This window comes from Loxodonta africana, chromosome 20, assembly GCF_030014295.1.
Source record: "Loxodonta africana isolate mLoxAfr1 chromosome 20, mLoxAfr1.hap2, whole genome shotgun sequence".
Lineage (NCBI taxonomy): Eukaryota > Metazoa > Chordata > Mammalia > Proboscidea > Elephantidae > Loxodonta > Loxodonta africana.
In genome coordinates, this window is record NC_087361.1 from 60,432,152 (window position 1) to 60,452,123 (window position 19,972).

Sequence of the window (19,972 nt, forward strand, 5' to 3'; positions counted from 1 at the left end):
CAGGCGGTGAGGCTGCAGGGGGTGTAGTGTGGAGGACCCTGTACACCACACTAAGGAGGTTGGGCTTTGTCCTATAGGTGATGGGAGCCACAGTGGGAGGTGGGATGAGGAGTAATACTCCAATTTTCATTTTAGAAAGATCACTGGGTAGCATTGTGAAGACTGAATTAGAATGAGGCAAAACTAAAATAGGAACAGCTATGAAGCAAAAAATAATGTCTAAAACAGGGCAGTAGTAGGTAGTAGGGATAAGTAGTAGGAGTCATTTCAAGGAATGATTTGGAAGTAATAGTCCTGGATGGGTGATTGAATGGGGAAGGTGAGGGAGGAATTTAGACGTCCATATCTCTAGCTTGGATGATAATGTTATTAACTGAGGTTGTATAAATAGGAAGAATAGATTGGGCAGTGATAGATTTCCAGTTCAGTTATGGTGAAGCTGACTTTAAAGTACCTGTGGGACTTCTAAAGGAGCTCTGGCAGTGCAGTGGTTAAGTGCTCGGCTGCTAACAGGTTAGTGGTTTGAACTTGCCAGCCACTCTGTGGGAGAAAGATGTGGCGATCTGTTTCCATAAAGGTTACTGCCTTGGAAACCCTATGAGGCAGTTCTACTCTGTCCTATAGGGTGGCTGTAAGTGGGAGTCAACTTGACACCAATAGGACAGGTGGGACCTCTAAGTATAGAAGGGTGATAGTAAGTGCATGGGAATGCTGTGGGGAGCCCTGGAGTGACTGCCCTTCTCAGGTGGCATGGGCTTTGCTGATGTTCTTCCCCCTTGGCCTCTACCACCTTCCTTCCTTGGTACTACTCTTACTTCTGATCATTCCTTCTCCAAACGCTTTGCAGTTCCTTCCCTAGACTGTGAGATTCCCCATCGCCCATCCATCAAACCCTTATCTCGAGCTCAGAATTCCTACTTAAGATCCATCTCTCCAACTATTTCTAAGAGTCTTAGAGAAAAGAGGTAGTCAGTAGTGTGGACTAGTTGCCAGGGACGACAAGAAGGTCCATACCTCACTGTCCTGCTTACTTGTATTCAGGTGTATTCAGTTACCTGCCTGTGACTATTTTTTGGTTTCTCTGAAAATATCAAATTTAGAGATCAGGAATCAGAATGCAGACCCATTAACACATATTAATACGCACCCCTCACCTTCTTACCCTACTTTAACCTTGTACATACCTCTCTCAAGGATATTAACTCCCCCTTTATGCCTAGTGAGGAGCCCTGGTGGCACAGTGGTTAAGAGCTCGGCTGCTAACCAAAAGGTCAGCAATTCGAATCCACCAGCTGCTCCTTGGAAACCCTATGGGGCAGTCCCACTCTGTCCTATAGGTTTGCTATGAGTTGGAATTGATTCGATGGCAATGGGTTTTGGCATTACGCCTAGTTCATTATTTTCATCAGGAACTGAAACCAAACCAAAATGGAAACAGAAATTTAAATTCTATTGATATGGAATAAAAATAGCTGTTCAGATCATAACAGAAATAATAGTTTACATGTATTCACTTTTTGAAAACAAAAATCACAACTCCTATTTTGGGAAAAACCAATGCCTTTTACTTCAGAATTCTTTGCTCACTATTTCAGTGATGAAGGGACTCTGATCTCTTAAGCAAACTACACCATGACTTACACTTTTTATGTATGGAAGTTGGTTAAAACAAAAAACCAGTATTTTGACAATTTCACTTTAAAATGTTTCTCACATCGACTACTTAAAACTAGTTACACGATATGATCTTTCACTCCCAAAGAGCACAAGGACCTGATCAGAAACATTCCTGAAATTGTCTGAGGTAATCTACTGACCAACAGCTGTACCACAGCTCACCACCAGCTACTGTGTATTTCTATCGTGAACCCATTTCTTTGAATTTAACCCTCTGAGATTACTCCTGCAGTACGAGTCTTTAACATCTTGAAAGCTTCCCAGAAGAGACTAAGAAGGTTCCTATCATGCCCAGAATGAGGCTCAAGGGTAGAATTCTCAGCTTCTGTGCAGGAGACCTGGGTTTGATTCCCAGTCACTGTACCTCACAGGCAGCCACCACTCATCTGTCAGTGGAGGCTTATGTTTGCCTTGATGCTGAACAGGTTTCAGCAGAGCTTCCAGATCAAGATGGACTAGGAAGAAAGGCCTGGCAGTCTAATTTCAAAAATCGGCCAATAAAACCCCTATGGATCACAACAGTCTGAAGATATACCCGATCATGGGAACAGCGCAGGACTGGGCAGAGTTTTTTCTATCGTGCATGGGGTTGCCATGAGTTGGTAGCCAATCTGACGACAGCTAACAGCAATAACATCATTCCCAGAAGATATTCATAAATCATGCTCCATTTATCAGGTTAACTGCTCAGAAATTGTAAGGTAGATTGTCATCACCAGACTGAGTTGCTTTAACTTGGTCTTCTGCCACCTGACACTGGTTCTTGCAGCTCAGGAGAGCCAGCCCACGTGTGAGCAATGGTGACCAGCACTACAATGAATAAGAGCTCAGGATCACTTGGTGTGTTTTTGTTAAGTAGGTTTATCAAAAGTCTTAAGGATTCATCTTGATATCTACACAGACCCTCAGACTCATACAGATGGGTGCAAAACAAGGACATGATCATTTCTGTTCTTTACAAAGTACTCAGGACTCCAACAAGAAATTTCACAAGTTTATATAAATGCTTTTTCATACCAATTTATGAATTCAATAGCTCTTCTCACAAAGGACAGGATACTGTTTTTAGCAATGAATTTTGGATGGGAGCACTTCTGACACTCACAGAAAATTGCAATGATGTTCTCCCTAGGTTTTAAAATTCATTTTTCCCATTTATGACATTTTCTCCATCATATACTAAATTCTTCCCACCCTAAAAGTAATTTATTATTATTAACAAAATATCTCTAAGCTATTTGTATACTTAGATATATTTTTATTAGATTGTACCTTATGGAACTGATGATATTTGATTGTTTTTGACCTGTGGAAATAGTTTTTTCCCATGGCTGAACCTAGTAATGCCTGAGCTTCAACTGGCTGGCTCTCTCTCCTTACATACATACTATACAGTACTTTCTGCTTTACTTCAGGAGGGAGAAGGAAAATGTTTACCCCATTCACCAATTCTATGCAGCCTTGCAAAACTGTGCTTGTAAACTGCTGGTGAGTTTCATGAATATATTGTAAAGGTAGTAGAAGTTCCACAAGTTTAGTATGTAACTGAAAAACATCTGGTCCAAACTGGGTACACTGTTTTTGTAACTACATCATCCATTTACCCTGAAAATGGGTAAATGGGTTTTTTGCAGGTTTACGGTCAGGTCTTGAATTAATAGGTCAAGTAATAAAATACCAAAGCATTTTAAATTTGGAATACTGCCACCTTTATCTCCTCAATAACACTCGGTATTATACAGCATCTGAGACATGGTGCTAAGCACCAGTGAAAGAGATAAGCCCCAGACCTTGCTTTCAAGAAACTTATCCTCTATTTAAAGAGACACAAAAATGTACATAAAGAGAAGATATTCTAAGTGCCTTCAGTTTCAAACTGGGACAGAGTAAAAAGAAGAAAAGTGACAGCACTTCAGGAGCTTTTAATCAACTTCAAACATTACAGGCCAAAAGCCAAATACAAATGTGTTTTGAGTTCTAGATCCAGGTCAACGTGATAATCAAAGGTGTCCTCCTCCACGCATCTGGACCCAAGAAGTCCTCTTATTGCCCCAGAAACGATGACTAAAGATCCTCCAGGTCAGTTAAATCCACAGCCACTTTCAAGAAGAGGGTGTCATCTTTAATGTAGGTGTTCTTGGCATTCTCCAGTGTGGAATGAGACACAAAGCGGGGACATCCAGATGCAATGTTCATCTCCCCATCAGGTCTTTTATAGCTGCTGCTACTGGGGTCAGCCTTGAAGGTCTCCATAATGTGGTTCTTTTTGCCACTCTGGTCCAAAAGCATAAGAGTCACCCTCTGCCTGAAGGGCCACTGCAACAGTGAGTCAAACTCCCCTCGCATCACCACAAAGTACAGCGACAGGTGTGTTCCCTTCCCAGACCCATCCCCATTCAGGTAAGCTCTAGCACAGAGCCGGTAGCCACACCGGCTGGTATAGAAGGGCTGGCTAAAGATGGAGACTGTGTGCCCGTCCACCGCCTCCCTCTTCTTCATTTTGTAGTCTGTCACCTTCCAGATGAGCTTCCCATTGTAGCAGGCACCCTCTAGCAGTTTAAATCGCTCCTCATTTTTATTCAGCTGCGCTTTATGAATATTAATGTGGGCATCATGCTTCTTAGTTTGCCCTTCCAAAACAACTACAAAGAAAAAAAAAAAAGATTCCATAGGCCTGAGAGTTCTCTTTAGAATTTTCCCAAGGTGGAATTTTGTTACCTACAATTCTCACATCCTGAAGATCAACTGAACCCAAAGGCCAAAAATGGACCATTTGTATTAAAAATATTAAGTCCGGGAACCTCATGCCTTGATACATATGGCACCAAGAAAACCCAAATGTGTACTCTTAAAACAAAGCTCGCCACAGCACAGAAAAGACACACTCAGCATTCAACTAGCGAGCGTACCATGGCAAGCTCCAGTTTTCTCATGAGGATGTTTTTAAACAGCCAAACTCTTGCGTATTTTTCCATACTTAAAAAAAAGTTCCCACATCTCTTCCTGAGCACTCTCATTATTTTCCATTTTCTTAAAAAACTACTGCTCCTTGTTCTTGGAAATTTCCTGGCCTGTTTCTACCCCCCACTTACAGGCCTCCCTCATTCTTGCCTAAGGGACCAGAATCTCATGCTGTTCTCTTCCAGGGACACCAGATTCTACCACTGGCTATCCTGGACAGCTGTGGCTGACCATTTTCCCAGATGTTTGATTATTTCACAAACACATGAAGACAAACAAGGCACCAAAAGAGAAGTAAAACATCAGACATACCTAGTATTTGATCATTGGTTTCTAGCAGGGTAATTTTCTGTTTAATTGTATCAATTGCTTCCACCAAAGACCTCAGGTCAAGCGTATTTTGTTGCTGGTTAACCATCTGTAATAACTGACGCACCTGAGCTTCTAGCCAAGCAGATTTGTCAATGTGACTAGCAAGAACCTTTCAGTACAAGATGGATCATAATGTTAAAAAAAAAAAAAGAACTTTAGTTAACATCTTAGCACTTTATTGAGATTAAATTTTTTCAACTCAAATATTTCACATTTTAACGAAACACAGCAACTCATAAAAAATACACAGTCCAGAAAATTCAATGAGGACCACTGAGGAGTTGAGCCATCTAACCAAATATCTTCCTCTTCCTCTCCTACCCCAGCTCCAAATCTTTAACTTCTTTTTATCTGATTTTTACTCCTTCTTCAGTGTCTCCCTACCTAGTTCTCTAACCCACTGTTATCTCTCTATTCTCATGTTTACTCTCCTCTTGTCTTACTACTTCTCTCCCTTCTTAGAAGCGCCTCTCCTGATTCACTCCTGCTCTGCTAGAAGGCAGGGGAAGAGCTGGAAGTAGGCCCACCTGTTCTGGCCTGAGCCAGTGTGAAGTGGCCTGAGGTAAGACCTGAACTTTCGATGGCTCTCTTTAGAGGAAAGAGATTAAAATGAACTATATATTTCTCCTCTACCCTAAGTGTCTTAATTCTGGACTGGTATTTGTGTTAGAAAAAGGTTGGAATTGAGATATTAACATATATACCTACATATGTATATGAAATACTATTAACATATGATACACATATATTAAACGCAATTAAATATATATATGAAATGCACATATACGTGTGCGTGTGTATGTTGTTGTTGTTAGGGGCCATCGAGTCTACTCTGACTCACAGCTACCCCATGTGATAGAGCAGAACTGCCCCCATGGAGTTTTCTAGACTGTCATCTTTACAGGAGTAGATCACCAGGTCTTTCTCTTAGGAGCCACTGTGTGGGTTCTAACCACCAACCTTTTGGTTAGCAGCCGAGCACTTAACTGTTGTGCCACTAGGGCTCCATACACACACGTATATGTATATATATATACACACACACACACACACGTAAATGTTCTGATAAGGTATGGAAATTCTATAGTCGAGATTTTTCTGGGATAATCCAAATTTCAAATATATTGCCCACATCACATGCCTTGGAAATCTTTTTCACTAGAAATTTTATGATCATGATTAAAGGGCATTTTTTATTAGGAATTCATTTGTGATTCTTTAACACTCACAATTCACAAACAAATTTTTTGCTCTATTTTAGTGATATTTAAAGCATTTTCCCCCAAGGGAATGAACAGTTGCACTTCGTTGAGTATAAAATGCTCACAGTGAATCTGAAACCAAGCAGCTAATAGTGGCCTATATTAACTAAAACCCTCAGCGCTGTAGATTATATAAAAGTATTGTAGGGGTAAAAAAGTCACAACGTATGCAGCTTACTAGCAAATGTTTAGGAAGAACACATACATACACATTTATATATATTTATAAAAAACACGTTTATATATATGTGTATACAAAAAAAGAGAAAGGAAAATGGCACAAAATGTTGACACGGGTAAATCTGGGCAGAGTGTATGCAGGTCTTCTTTATATTATTCTTATTCTGTACATCTGAAATCATTTCCACATAAAAATTCAAAAGAAAATACCTCACAACAAATTGAAAGCGAAACCTTGGCTTTGATTAGAAAGGCCGTTTCTCACCTGGATGTTTGATAGCAAGTTTCCATTTTTGCCAAACAACCGTGAAAACTGCTTGAACTCCTTTTCAAATTTCTGTACAGTTTCTGCTAGCTGCTGGATTTTACTTTCTTTCTGTTCGAGGCTCTTATATAAATCAGAAATCTAATAATGAGAATGAAAATGAGGTCATTTATACGCACACATTTAAGTTAAAATAATTTAAATACCCCCCATTGCCTTCTGACTCGTAGCCACCCTAGGACAGAGCAGAACTGCCTCACATGCTGTGATCTTTACGGGAGGAGACCACCACATCTTTCTCCCACAGAAAGGCTGGTAGGTTCGAACTCAAAGAGCTAACCTTTCAGTTAGCAGCTGAGCACTTAACCACTGCACCACCAGGGCTCCAATTTAAATATATATAACTGTTGCCCTCGAGTTGATTCAACTCATAGCAACCCTATAGGACAGCGCAGAACTGCCTCATAGGGTTTCAAGGAGCAGTTGGTGGACTCGAATTGCAGACCTTTTGTTTAGCAACTGAGCTCTTAACCACTGTGCCACCAGGGCTCCAATTTAAATATAGTTCTTGAAAAATACTTGCAGGTAAGAAGGTGTTTACACAAAAAATAGATACATACATACTTCTAGGAAAAGGTTTATAAATAGAGTCCTATATAATTCTTTTTTAATATAAAAAAAATTTTTTTTTTTAATATAATTCTAGGCAAATGTATGCAGATGGTTCCAGAAAACCAGGTCCACAAAATTTCTCATCAGCCTTTCCTACACCTAACCCGTGATAATGGTTCAGCTGGTGATGGTGACATCACTTGACTGAATTTACTGAACCAGTTCTCTTCATTCAGTACACATTTATACAGAATCACAGAGTACTGATCACTGTACCACAATTAGATGCTATATGCAGAATACTGATAATACTAATAATGGCTAAAATTTGCTCAATGTTTATCATACCTTCATATTCATTGGAAACCCTGGTGGTGTAGTGGTTAAATGCTATGGCTGCTAACCAAAAGGTTGACTATAGGGTCGCTATGAGTAGGAATCGACTCAACGGCAGTGGGTTTGGTTTTTTGGTTTTTTTCATATTCATTAGCTTTTTTAATCTTCCAAAAACCCTACCAGGTAGGTATGAATAGTAGTCCCATTTTATGAATGAGGAAATGGAGGCAGAGAGTTTAGGGAACCCGCCCAGCATACAGCTCACGAGTGGTAGGCAAAACATGCTACTCAGATTTGGTAATCTATTTCAGAGAAGCAACCAGAAGCCTAAGAATGATCCTAAGATGACTCCTCTCTCATCCCCACATCCATTCCATTGGTAATATTTGCCAACTGAACTACTAAAACAACAAACAAAAAAACTCTTAGATCCATTTACTTCATCTCATTCCAGTACTAGTTTCAGCCTTCATTATTTTTCACCTGGGCTGTTATAACAGCTTCTTTCCTAAGCTTCCTCCGACCCCCTCTCCACACACACACACACCACAGAAGGTATGGTCCATGGGCGCCGGGATGGGCATGGGCCTCACTGTCCAACGCTGTGACCCCAGCAGCTGGACTGGGGCCAGGCAGGGGCTGGATAAACATTTGCTGACTGAACGCATGCATACTCTCCTGCCTTTAGTGCTGCACTCCTCCAATTCATGCTCATACATTGTGTCTAGATTTCATATTAAGCAACAAACCTGGTCTGGTCACTCCCTGACTTGAACGTCTCTAGAGGCTTTCTTCTGCAGCCAGGCAGCACCTACATGATCTGCCTGTCTACCCTTCAGTCACTTGCCCAGTCCTGGCCCACCTACACCTCGCCGAGCAAGACTAACAGCTTCTAGCTCCCTTCAGGACCTGCTCTCTCAGACAGTGTCCTGCTTCAGCTAGAAACTACTGCCCTTTAAGGCTCCACTCAAGGGCACATCCTCTCAGAAATATTTCCTTAATAGTACCACCAGTCAGGCCACCTCTTGAGTTCCGTGACACCTGTCCATTAAAAAAAAAAAAAAAAAGTCATTGACTCAATTCCGACTCATAGGGACCCCCAGGACTGAACAGAACTGACCCATAGGGCTTCCATAGCTGTAAATCTTTACAAAAGCAGACTGCCACATCTTTCTCTCTTGGAGTAGCTGGTGGGTTTGAACCACTGACCTTTTAGTTAGCAGCCGAGCATTCTAACCACTGCCTCACCAGGGCTCCTTATCCTGTTGATAACTCATGTATAACTTATCCTTATTAGTCTTATAACTTGCTGGGTTTTTTTTGGGGGGGTGGTAGTCCATATTCTCTACTAAGCAGTTTCTTTACGCTATGTCACCAGGGGCATTCAGTACATGTTATATCAATGAGTGCACAAATGGCTGTAACAGTCATCTGATCTCCAGCTCCAGACACCTCTATTCAGACTCCAGGGCAGACTTCTCTGTACCTCCTGACGTATCTTCTTTTCCAAAAGCAAACTCAGTGTCTCCTCTCCCCACCCCCGCCTCTAATCTGCTCCTGCTCTTGTAACTTCCATCTCAGTTAATGACATAACCAGGCTCTCTACCTTACAAGCTTACAGTCTGCCATTCCAATCTCAGAAATGTCTCCATCCCTACTGACACAGCCGTGGTTAAGCCTTCATCATCATCACTGTCACCTCCAACACCTTGCCTCCACCTGATGCTGAAATGCTTATTACATGCCAGGCACTGTGCTAAACGCTATTATCTCATTTACCCCTCACAACAACCCAGATGAGGAAATTGGGGAGTGGGAAGTTAAGTAGCTTGCCCACCTCACACAGTTAGTGTGGAGCCAGGGGCTTCAACCCAGGTATTCTGGCTCTAGAGCCCTCGCTGTTATCAATTGCAAGGCTCCACTGCTTCACTGCGTAGATTACTGCAACACCCTTCTGCTTGGGCCCTCTGTCTCCATTCTCTTCTCTCCCTCCTATTGATCTTCCATACTACCACCAGTTGTCTTCCATTTAAAAACCAAACAATTACCTGGCCAAGTATTCTCCTATTTAAAATCCGCAATTAACTCCCTATTACTAAATGGTTTGCACTCATCTACTAACCAAAAGATTGGCAGTTCAAACCCACCTGGTGATATGCTTCCATAAAGATCACAGCTAAGAAAACTCTATGGAGCAGCTCTACTCGGTTACACGTGGAGGTGCCCTGAGTCAGAATCAACTCAAAGGCAATGGGTTTGTTTTGATTACTTACGAATATTAGTTCAAACTTTTGGCCCTTAAATCCTTTCTCAAACAAGGAAAAGTATGAATGAATAAAAAAAATAATTGAATGCACAATGTTCTAAACATCTCAGCTTGCACTCATAAGGCCTAGCAATCTGAATTCAACACATCAGTCTCCAGACAGTCCACTCTCACGCTCGAATCCCATTTCCTGAAACCATCCACCTCTCTCACGCCTCCTTGCCTTGACTCAGTTTTGTCCTTCTGGCATGTCCTCCTCCCACATAATTTCACCTGACAAAAATCTTCTCTTCCTTCAAGGCTCAGCTCTGATGTCCTCAGGGAAGGACACCCCCTGAGTTCAGTAAACTGCTGTAGTCTCTGCACCCCTGACTGAGTAGAGCATGTCCTATGCGGCTCAGTAACCTATCCATCCGCTTTGCTGTGCGTTCAACTAAGCATCTCTAGCAACTAGCACAGTACCTGACATATGGAAGGTGTTTGTTGAGTGAATGGCTACGTGAATGAAGTGACTGAGACAGAAAGAACTTGGGGATGGTTACTAGGCAGCATGCCTTCTGCCAAAGTTCCAGTGTTTATCAGTCTTTCTAATTTTCTCCAGGATCTGACTCTGTGGAACTCACATGCTTGCTTTTAATATGGAATCAGAGACAAAATAAAATAATCTGCAGAAGTAAAATCCAGCTCCCTCTCTTCAGATGGAAAGTTTTCTTCCCTTTATGAGCTTGAGAAGTCTGATCCCGGGAGGGGTTCTAACAAAATAATTAACTTTTGTAATTACTTGATACAATCAACATTTATTAAGGTCTAGTATAAATGCCCCCTGGTGGCATAGTGGTTAAGTGCTACTGCTGCTAACCAAGAGGTCAGCAGTTCAAATCCGCCACGCGCTCCTTGGAAACTCTATGGGGCAGTTCTACTCTGTCTTATGGGGTAGCTATGAGTCGGAATCGGCTTGACGGCAGTGGGTGGTGGTGGTGGTGGTGATCAATGTCCCAGGCATGTAATTTCAGTTGATTCTTACAACTTTATGAAGTAAGTATGTATGTATGTATTTATGGAGCCCTGGCGGTGCAGTGGTTAAGAGCTCAGGTGCTAAACAAAAGGCTGGCAGTTCGAATCTACCAGCCGCTCCTTGGAAACCCTATGGAACAGTTCTACTCAGTCCTACAGGGTCGCTACGAGTTGAAATCGACTTGACAGCAATGGGTTTGGGTTTTTTTGGGAATGTATTTATCATGTTGCAAGCTTCTCAAAAGCAGAAGTTAAGATTTAGTAAAATACATATATAACCCAAAACATATAACTCTGGAACACACAGTCAACTGTTGTTTCATGGTAAGACTGATTTAATTTAAAAACACGAAGCACCTACTAAGTGCCAGGTATCAACTAAGAGGTGTGTGGGCAAGCGGTAGAGAGGCCGTGTCGTACACCACGAGGGCTGGACTTAGAATCAGAGGACATGGGTTTAAGATCCCATTCTGCCACTTACAAGTTATAAACACAGCAAAAAGTCTTTGAGCTTAGTTATTCCATCTGTTGAATGAGGGGACTGAACCCAACGATCTCGAAGGCACCACCAGTTCTAGCATTCTATAATCCTGAGTCTATTTTACCACTTAGAAGACAAACATCTCCCTCCAGCTGACTTATATTGAAAGGGAGAATATATAAATACCAACATAAAGCAGGCAACTTCCAGCAATTCTGTGGCTTCCCCTTATATTTGAACTCTTGAATATTTACCTGTTCTTCTAATTGGAAATTTTTTTCTAACACCAGAAGCATGTGGTCCCGCAATGCTGAATGCTCATGCTCCTTCAGGTTCCTCCGTTTATCCTTCAATATGGAGAGAAAAATAAGTCAGGTTGTTAAAAGGCTTCAAAATCGAGGGAGGGTGGGGCAATCTGCTATGAGAGACCTTTAACTACTTTGTACTTAACAGTCTCCAAGTAGGCTGCAGGAAAAATGCCTTTCTCTAAGTCTCTTTGCAGCTTTAGGATTTTACAGGACCATGAGACAATCTTATACTTACAAAGACAGAGAATCTACTCAGAATTATTTGTGCTGATTTCCTTACCTGCCCTGGGGACATATGGCTGTGGGTTAAGTGTAGTTATTATCATCTTTCAACTGCTCCCATATAAAACCTATCTCCTTAGGGGGTTACCTCTAGCTCAGTTGGAATCCTAGGCTAGTTCTCCCTCCTATCAAATACATTTCTGTGCCACTTCCCATCATTGTCGTGCTGTCAGGGGCAGAAAGCACGCAACCTACTTTTATTTTCTGCCTATGCAAATTGTTGCCCTTGAAATCACAGAATATATTTGCAAAAGGAAATAAATTTTTCCTTGACCATGAATTTAACTGCAAACTGCCTTTTTTTGCTGTTGCTGTCAACTCATGTTGCCGACTCATGACAATTCCAATGTGTGTCAGAGTAGAACTGTGCTCCATAGAGTTTATCAATGGCTGTGCTCTTTTGGATGCAGATTGCCAGGCCTTTCTTCTGAGGCACTGCTGGGTACATTCAAACCACCAACTTTTCAGTTAGGTTTTTTTTAACCAAGTGCTTAACTGTTTGCGATACCCAGGGACTCCATGCAAACTGCCTATATCACTAGTAAAAGCAAACGGGAGGTTTCCCAAGTGATCTATAAACTCTAAACAGACATTCATCAGCAATTTCCCTTCAGGTTAGGGCTGACCCCTCTGGTGAAAGACTATCCTAAAGAGGGCTCCAGAGATGAACTTCCCCAGCCATCCTTAGCTCTAGAGCACAATCCAACGAGAGGTTTGGGCCTAGCTGTAAAGATTCCTTTCAGAGACAGCTACTCCTACTGCGTTTCACACACTAGAAAGGTAAATCCTATCTGTTCTGCAGCCAGGACACCCAGCCACCAGTTTGATCTGTGACAAATTTATGCACTCTTTGCCGAACTCTTTTAAAAGTTTCCTGTAATATGTACATGTTTTTCAAATAGCTTTTTAAAAATAAGACCACTATTTACTTATATCAAACAATATAGCAAGATGTAGAATAAAAAGTAAAAGTCCTCTTCTCTCTATCCTCCTAGTTCCCTTGTCTCATTCACCAGAGTCAGAGACCACACATACACATTTTACACAAATGAGATCCAACTATATTTAATATTTTGCAACTTATTTACTCACTTAATACAAATTAAACATCTTATTTAGTCACTTAATACAAATTAAACACAGAGATGTACCTCATTCTTTTTGTCAGATGCACAGTATTCCAAAATATGAACACGTAATTCCATAGTCAGTCCTGTAGTGATGGACTTAAAGGCTGTTTCTACTTTTTTTTTTTTGCTATATAAACAATACTATAATAAACATCTTGTGTGTAACAATTACATGCTTATGAAAGGATATCTGTGAGATGAATTCCTACCAGTAGAAATGGAAGTCAATGCGTGGGTCTGTTTTTTATTTTTATAGATATAACCAAACTTCTCTAAAAAAAGTTAAATATTATCAAATGTTTTAATCTTTGTCAATTTGATGCTGAAATTAGATGGTAAAAATTATGATAATTTTTTTTCTTCTTATGGATTATTTTATTGCAGGAAATTCATTTGTGTGCAATTATTCAATCAAAGGTTGTGAATAATTTTTATGGCTCGATCTGTATTGTGAAATTGCCTTCTTTTCTTTGAATTTTATTGTTTTGAAAATTATTATAATTTATAGGAGACTGAACATCTGTCCTTACACCTATCAGCCATGTGAATTTTCTTCTGGAACTGTCTATATATTCCTTTGCCTGTTTTTCCATTAAGTTGAACAACATATAAGAAATTTTGTATATTTAAGAAAAATAGTCCCTTTTGTTGTTGCAACTATTTTCCCCCAGCTTGTGGTTTGCCATTTGACTTTATTTGTGGTATTAAAAAAAAAAATCATATGTTGTTGTTAGGTGCCATGAAGTCGACTCCAACTCACAGTGATCCCATGTTACAGAGTAGAACTGCCCCATAGAATTGCCTAGGGTGTAATCATGATGGAAGGAGATCGGTGGTAGGTCTTTCTCCTGCAGAGCCACTGGGTGGGTTTGAACCACCAACCTTCTGACTAGCAGCCAAGCACTTAACCATTTGCATCACCAGGGTTCCTTAAAAAATCATATAGGGACTTTTGATATTTGTGGTTAAACTTATCAAAATTATGGCTTCTTGCTTTTGTCTTAGTTATCTTGGAAGGGTCTTCTTTATTTCAAAAATAAAAAGAAAATTCACTCATTTTCTAGTAGTTTTATGATTAAACTTTTCATTTTGGAGTAATTTTAGATTTACAGAAAATTTCTAATGATAATATAGAGTATGACAGGTTTTTATGCGTAAAACTTTGATCCACGTGGTTCAGAGCAAACCAAAAAACCAAACCCACTGCCATTGAGTCAATAGCGACCCTACAGGACAGAGTAGAACTGCCCCATAGAGTTTCCAAGGAGCACCTGGTGGATTTGAACTGCCAACCTCTTGGTTAGCAGCCGTAGCACTTAACCACTACGCCACCAGGGTTTTCTTGGTTCAAATAACAAAATTTAAATAATTTGTTAAAAGGACTTACGTAGGGATAAAGTTTTCTTTTATTTTACCTAATTTATTGAATAATACTTTAAAAATCTTTAAAAGGCAACAGCATACATTTTTAAAGATGATTTCAAATAAATTTTGTTTCACAATACTTGGTGATCAATCCACTGAGGTACCATAAAGCCAGCGTTAATCATGGGAGGAGTGCTTCCAGAAAGTTCCCAAACCTGGTAGAGGCAGTGGAGTCAGAATTACAAATAATTGCCAGTCTTAAAATTCTCAGAATTGTATGTCCTTCAGCATCCTGAATGGAGTCAAAGAGTGAAATGAACTCTTCAAATGAATTCTATGGTAGAATGCAGACGCAGGGGGAAAAGGCATTTCCTACCATTACAGTACAGCCATAGTGCTTGAAAGGACAGTCTTGTTCGGCTTCAGGACACACACCAAGGTGCTCATCTACCTGTAAAATAGACAGTCTCAGCTATGGAAATTCATCACCATCTCCAACTGCTTGGTGCAACTGCAGCAAGCAGGGAGCCAACTGCAGCAAGCAGGGAGCCAAGGGTAGGTTGGGAAGATGGGAGGGAACTGGAGCTGGCATGGGCATTGGGAAGGAGAAAAGCCATGGTGAAAACTGAGAAGAGTCAACAGAAAAAAGGGAAGGGAAGACGGACACACAGTTATAACGGTTATAATTTAAGCCTTGGGCCTCTGCCTATGTGATTTTATCAAACATGTGCCACAGTGATTACTTACACTCAATCTACAGATAGCTTAATATTTACAGTTACCTCAGTTCTTGGAATAATCTGCAAACACTTGTTGGGACAAGATACCGGGTACTCAGGACACAAATTTTCCTCATGGTTCTGAAACAGAGAAAGTATGATGAAACAAACCCAACCCCTAGCAGTGTTTACACACGCATGTATATCTTGGGGAATGCATGCTATGTGGCATAACCTCTACCGGAAGGTATGGCCTCATTCCAAAAAAGATTAACGATGGCTGCTTTCTTGGTACAACAATTCAATCAAAAAATTAAATTTTCCAATTATTCCAAAAGAAGGTTAGAGATATTTGCAATGACACACACACAAAAAAGAAGAGTAGCTGCTGAGGCTGCTCATGTACAACCAAAAATCTACGGGATTTGGTTTCTTGGTTTGGAGGTTTAGGGTCATGGTTTCATGGGACATTCCAGTTAATTGGTCTAATAACATGTTTAGTGCCTCTGTTCTACCTCCTCCTAGTTCAATGCATAGTGCCTTGCGTCTTAAAAGCTTGCAAGTGGCCATCCAAGGCACAACAACTGGTCTCTATTCACCTGGAACAACAGAGAAAGAAGGAGAGTCAGGAACAAGATGAGGATATAGAATGTGTGGCTAATTGTCTCTGTGAACAACTGCCTCCTTTGCCATGAGACCAGAAGAAGTGGACAGTGCCCAGCTACCATTACTGAACATTTTGATCAAAGATTCCACAGAAAAATCCTGATCCAAAGGTGGAAATACAGAACAGAATTTCAAATTCTCATGGACTCCAGACTTTCTGGAGCCATGGAGGCTGGATGAACCCCTGAAACTACGGCCTTGAGATAATTTTTAAACCAAAAATATCCCCAGAAGTATTCTGAAAACCACACAACAGTTTAGATTAACTAGTAAAAAATGTCTGCTTTGAGCATTATGCTTTTTTAAGAACTATCTATATGGAATCAAATTGACAACAGCAATTTGAAAGATTAGATAAGAACCTTAGGGGGCAGTGAATTTATGTTAACGTGAAGAACAACTCAGAAAGGAGGGTGAGAAGGGTTGCGCAACTCAAAGAATGTAATCAATGTCCCTAAAGCGTACATGTACAAACTGGTGAATTAGTGTATGTTTTGCTCTGTATATTCTCAACAACAACAACATAAATAAAATTATATATGTATAAAAGAAGGTCAGAGGGTACAGGACTCACAGAGGACAGACTGCAGGAGCTGTCAGTGTGGGTCCCTTGGCACATGTAGAAGGCACCCTGTGCTCTCTTTTTGTGCCTATATGCTACCCTACCTGTTAGACCATGCACATCCTAAGGGCAGACAGTGTCGCTAAATTCCTGTGACCCAGGGCCCAGCATCACTCCTTATAGAACTGCACACTGTGCAAATCATATTTTTTGCTGATGATAAATAAGGTCCTGCCAATGAGAAGGTTTTAAGCTTTTCACAGAACTTTTCTCAGATCAGATAAACTTATTTTTTTTTTTAAATTGTGGTGAAAATATACATTAAAAAAATATGCCATCTCAACAATTTCCACATGTACAATTCAGGGATACTGATTACATTCTTCAAGTTGTGCCATTATTCTCACCATCCTCTTCCAAACCGATAAACTTATTCCTTAGACCTGATTCTACACAGATGTAAATCCAGAAATGGGCTCCTGGTATGCCACTTGATCCACTGTGACTGCTCAGGAGGAATGCAGCCCCATAAAGAGGACTGTTATTTCTACCTGTAAATTGATGACCACAACATCCTTCTTGCAATAAAGGCATTTTTCCTCTCGAAACTGGCAGTATGCACTCAAATGCTCTTTCAGATCTTTCCGTAGGACTGGTTCCCGACACTTCTCATTAGAGCACTGCACAGCTTGAAATAAGCACTGCAGAAGGTGGTCCTGCAACAAGTAACAACAAGCCAGTGTCACCCATTATCCAGGGCAGCAGGAGGGGGAGCCATCGGGGAAGGCCTACTGGGGGAGAGAGAACACTGGGCAGAGAAGAGCACAGCCCAGCCGCCTCTGCCTGCAGGCTCCCAGCCTCTGGCTCCTCCTGCCTCAGCACAGTGAGCTGCAACAACTGGAAGCAGTGAGAGCCAACTTTGTTTGGTCGAAGCTGGAAGGCAGGGGAAGATGGGTAAAGAGGGAAGAGTACTGATTTGCTTTAGATTATCTAGTAATACGCTCATATTCTCTTGGTTCTTACCTATTTTTCTTAGGCTTGCCAATTAAATTACCAGTTGCTCAAGAACATCTTTTATTTCTTTTTTGCATCTTCTATCCCCAACCCCAGATGATAAGGCAGGACAGAAGGAAGAAAGGGAGGGAAATGGCATACCTAACTAAACAAAGGAATGGAAAGAATTAAGGGAAAGAAAAGGAAGAGAGAGGAAGCTGTTTCAGAAATGAGACAGAAAAGGAAGTAGACAAAATACAGGATCCCAGGCCCCAAGTAAGCTGAGAATGGCCTGACTTGTAAAATCAAGAAATATTCTTAGCAAGATCATTAGAGGATGATGACATGTTTCTGGTGTTACACGCTGTCAAGTTGGTTTCAACTCATAGTGACCCTATGTACAAGAGGAGAAAACATTGCCCAGTCCTGTGCCATCCTCACAATCATTGCTATGTTTGAGCCCATCGTTGCAGCCACTAGGTCAATCCATCTTGTTGAGGGTCTTCCTCTTTTTTTGCTGACCCTCTACTGTACCAAGCATGATGTCCTCTCCAAGAACTGATCTCTCCTGACAACATGTCCAAAGTACCTGAGATGAAGTCTTGCCATCCTTGATTCTAAGGAACATTCTGTCTGTATTCTTCTAAGACAGATTTGTTTGTTCTTCTGGCAGTCCATGATATATTCAATACTCTTCACCAATACCATAATTTAAAGGTGTCAATTCTTGTTCAGTCTTCCTTATACACTGTCAAGCTTTCCCATGCATATGAGACAATTGAAAACACCACGGCCTGGGTCAGGTGCACCTTAATCCTCAAAGTGGCATCTTTGCTTTTCAATACTTTAAAGAGGTCTTTTGCAGCTATCTGCCTAATGCAATGTATTGTTTGATTTCTTGACTGCTGCTTCCATTGGCGTGACTATGGATCCAAGTAAAAGGAAACTCTTGACAACTTCAATCTTTTGTTTATCATGCTGTTTATTATTAGTCCAGTCATGAGAATTTTTTTTTTATGTTTACGTGCAATCCGTACTGAAGGCTGTAGTCTATGATCTTCATCAGTAAGTACTTTAAGTCCTTTTCCTTTTCAACAAGCAAGGGTATGCCATCTGCATACTGTAGGTCCTTAAATGAGTCTTCTTCCAATCCTGATACAGCATTCTTCTTCCTATAGGCCAGCTTCTTGGATTATTTTGCTCAGCATACAGACTGAATAAGTATGGTGAAATGATACAACCCTGACACACACCTTTTCTGATGTAAACCAATCAGTATCCCCTTGTATTCTTTGAAACAATGCCTCTTGGTCTATGTACAGGTTCCCCATGAGCACAATTAAGTGTTCTGGAATTTCCAGTCTTCAAAATGTTATCCATAATTTGTTATGAGCCACAGAATTGAATGCATTTGCATAATCAATAAAATACAGGTAAATATCTTTCTGGTATTCTCTGCTTTCAGCCAAAATCCATCTGAGATCAGCAATGATATCCCTCCTTCCATGTCCCCTTGGTTAATCTGTCTTGAATTTCTGGTCGTTTCCTGTCGATGTACGGCCGCAATTGTTTTTAACTATCTTCACTCGAGTGTGATATTAATGATATTGTTTGATAATTTCCGCATTCTGTTGGATCACCTTTCTTTGGAATGGGCACAAATATGGATCTCTTCCAGTCGGTAGGCCAGGTAGCTGTCTTCCAAATTTCTTGGCATAGACGAGTGAGCGCTTCCAGTGTTGCATCTGTTTGTTGAAACATCTCAATTTGTATTCTGTCAATTCCTGAAGCCTTGGCTTTCACCAATGCCTAGAGTGCAGCTCGGACTTCTTCCTTCAATACCATCAGTTCTTGATCATATGCTACCTCCTGAAATAACTGAACGTCAACCAATTTCTTTGGTACAGTGACTGTGTATTTCTTCCATCTTCTTTTGAAGCTTCCTGCGGCATTCAATATTTTGCATATATCTGTACATAATTTGAATAAACATGCAAATCATAAAAAATTGTTTGGTTTCTTTTCCTGTCATATAAAATAAAAAAAGAAACACTTCCTGGGAGTCTATGAAGTAAGATTCTTAATACAGAAAAAAAAAAGAAAAGTGGTAAGACTGCACCCTGTCAAAGGTGGAAAACTCGTGAGACCTGGAAAAACAAGGCTGTCCCATAGAGTTCCAGCTCTCATGGGTTTCACTGTAGCTATTCTCCTTTGTCTCTATTAAATAAAAAAAAAAAACCCAAACCCATTGCTGTAGAATCGATTCTGACTCATAGCGACCTTGCAGGACAGAGTAGAACTGCCCCTTAGTGCTTCCAAGAAGGAAGTGGTGACAACTGCAATCCACATCTCCAAAATTCATTGGTGTTACCCCCTCGACTCTCACCAAAGCAGTCGACATTCATCAAGACTCTGCTTCCTGTAAGATCCTATCTTAGAAAAGGAAGAACAGGAATGAGGGGAAGATACAGAAGAAGCAGGTGGAAAGAATGCAGCCCCTGTTCTCCTGAAGCTTATGATC

At 40.7% G+C, this 19,972-nt stretch overlaps 1 protein-coding gene across 3 annotated transcripts in view; it reads right to left on the minus strand.

Moving 5' to 3' along the window:
- Positions 1-2,659: 2,659 nt before the first annotated feature.
- The window catches only part of TRAF5 (TNF receptor associated factor 5), a 93,425-nt gene continuing 76,112 nt past the window's right edge, over positions 2,660-19,972 (minus strand). For all 3 annotated transcript variants that reach the window (XM_064273234.1, XM_064273236.1, XM_064273235.1), the window contains 7 exons: positions 17,010-17,174; positions 15,294-15,371; positions 14,888-14,962; positions 11,681-11,773; positions 6,718-6,858; positions 4,951-5,119; positions 2,660-4,319 (listed from right to left, as the gene is read on the minus strand). In XM_064273234.1, the coding sequence (XP_064129304.1) occupies positions 3,742-4,319; positions 4,951-5,119; positions 6,718-6,858; positions 11,681-11,773; positions 14,888-14,962; positions 15,294-15,371; positions 17,010-17,174 (1,299 nt within the window). In that variant the 3' untranslated portion in view covers positions 2,660-3,741. The remainder of the gene's footprint in view (positions 4,320-4,950; positions 5,120-6,717; positions 6,859-11,680; positions 11,774-14,887; positions 14,963-15,293; positions 15,372-17,009; positions 17,175-19,972) is intronic.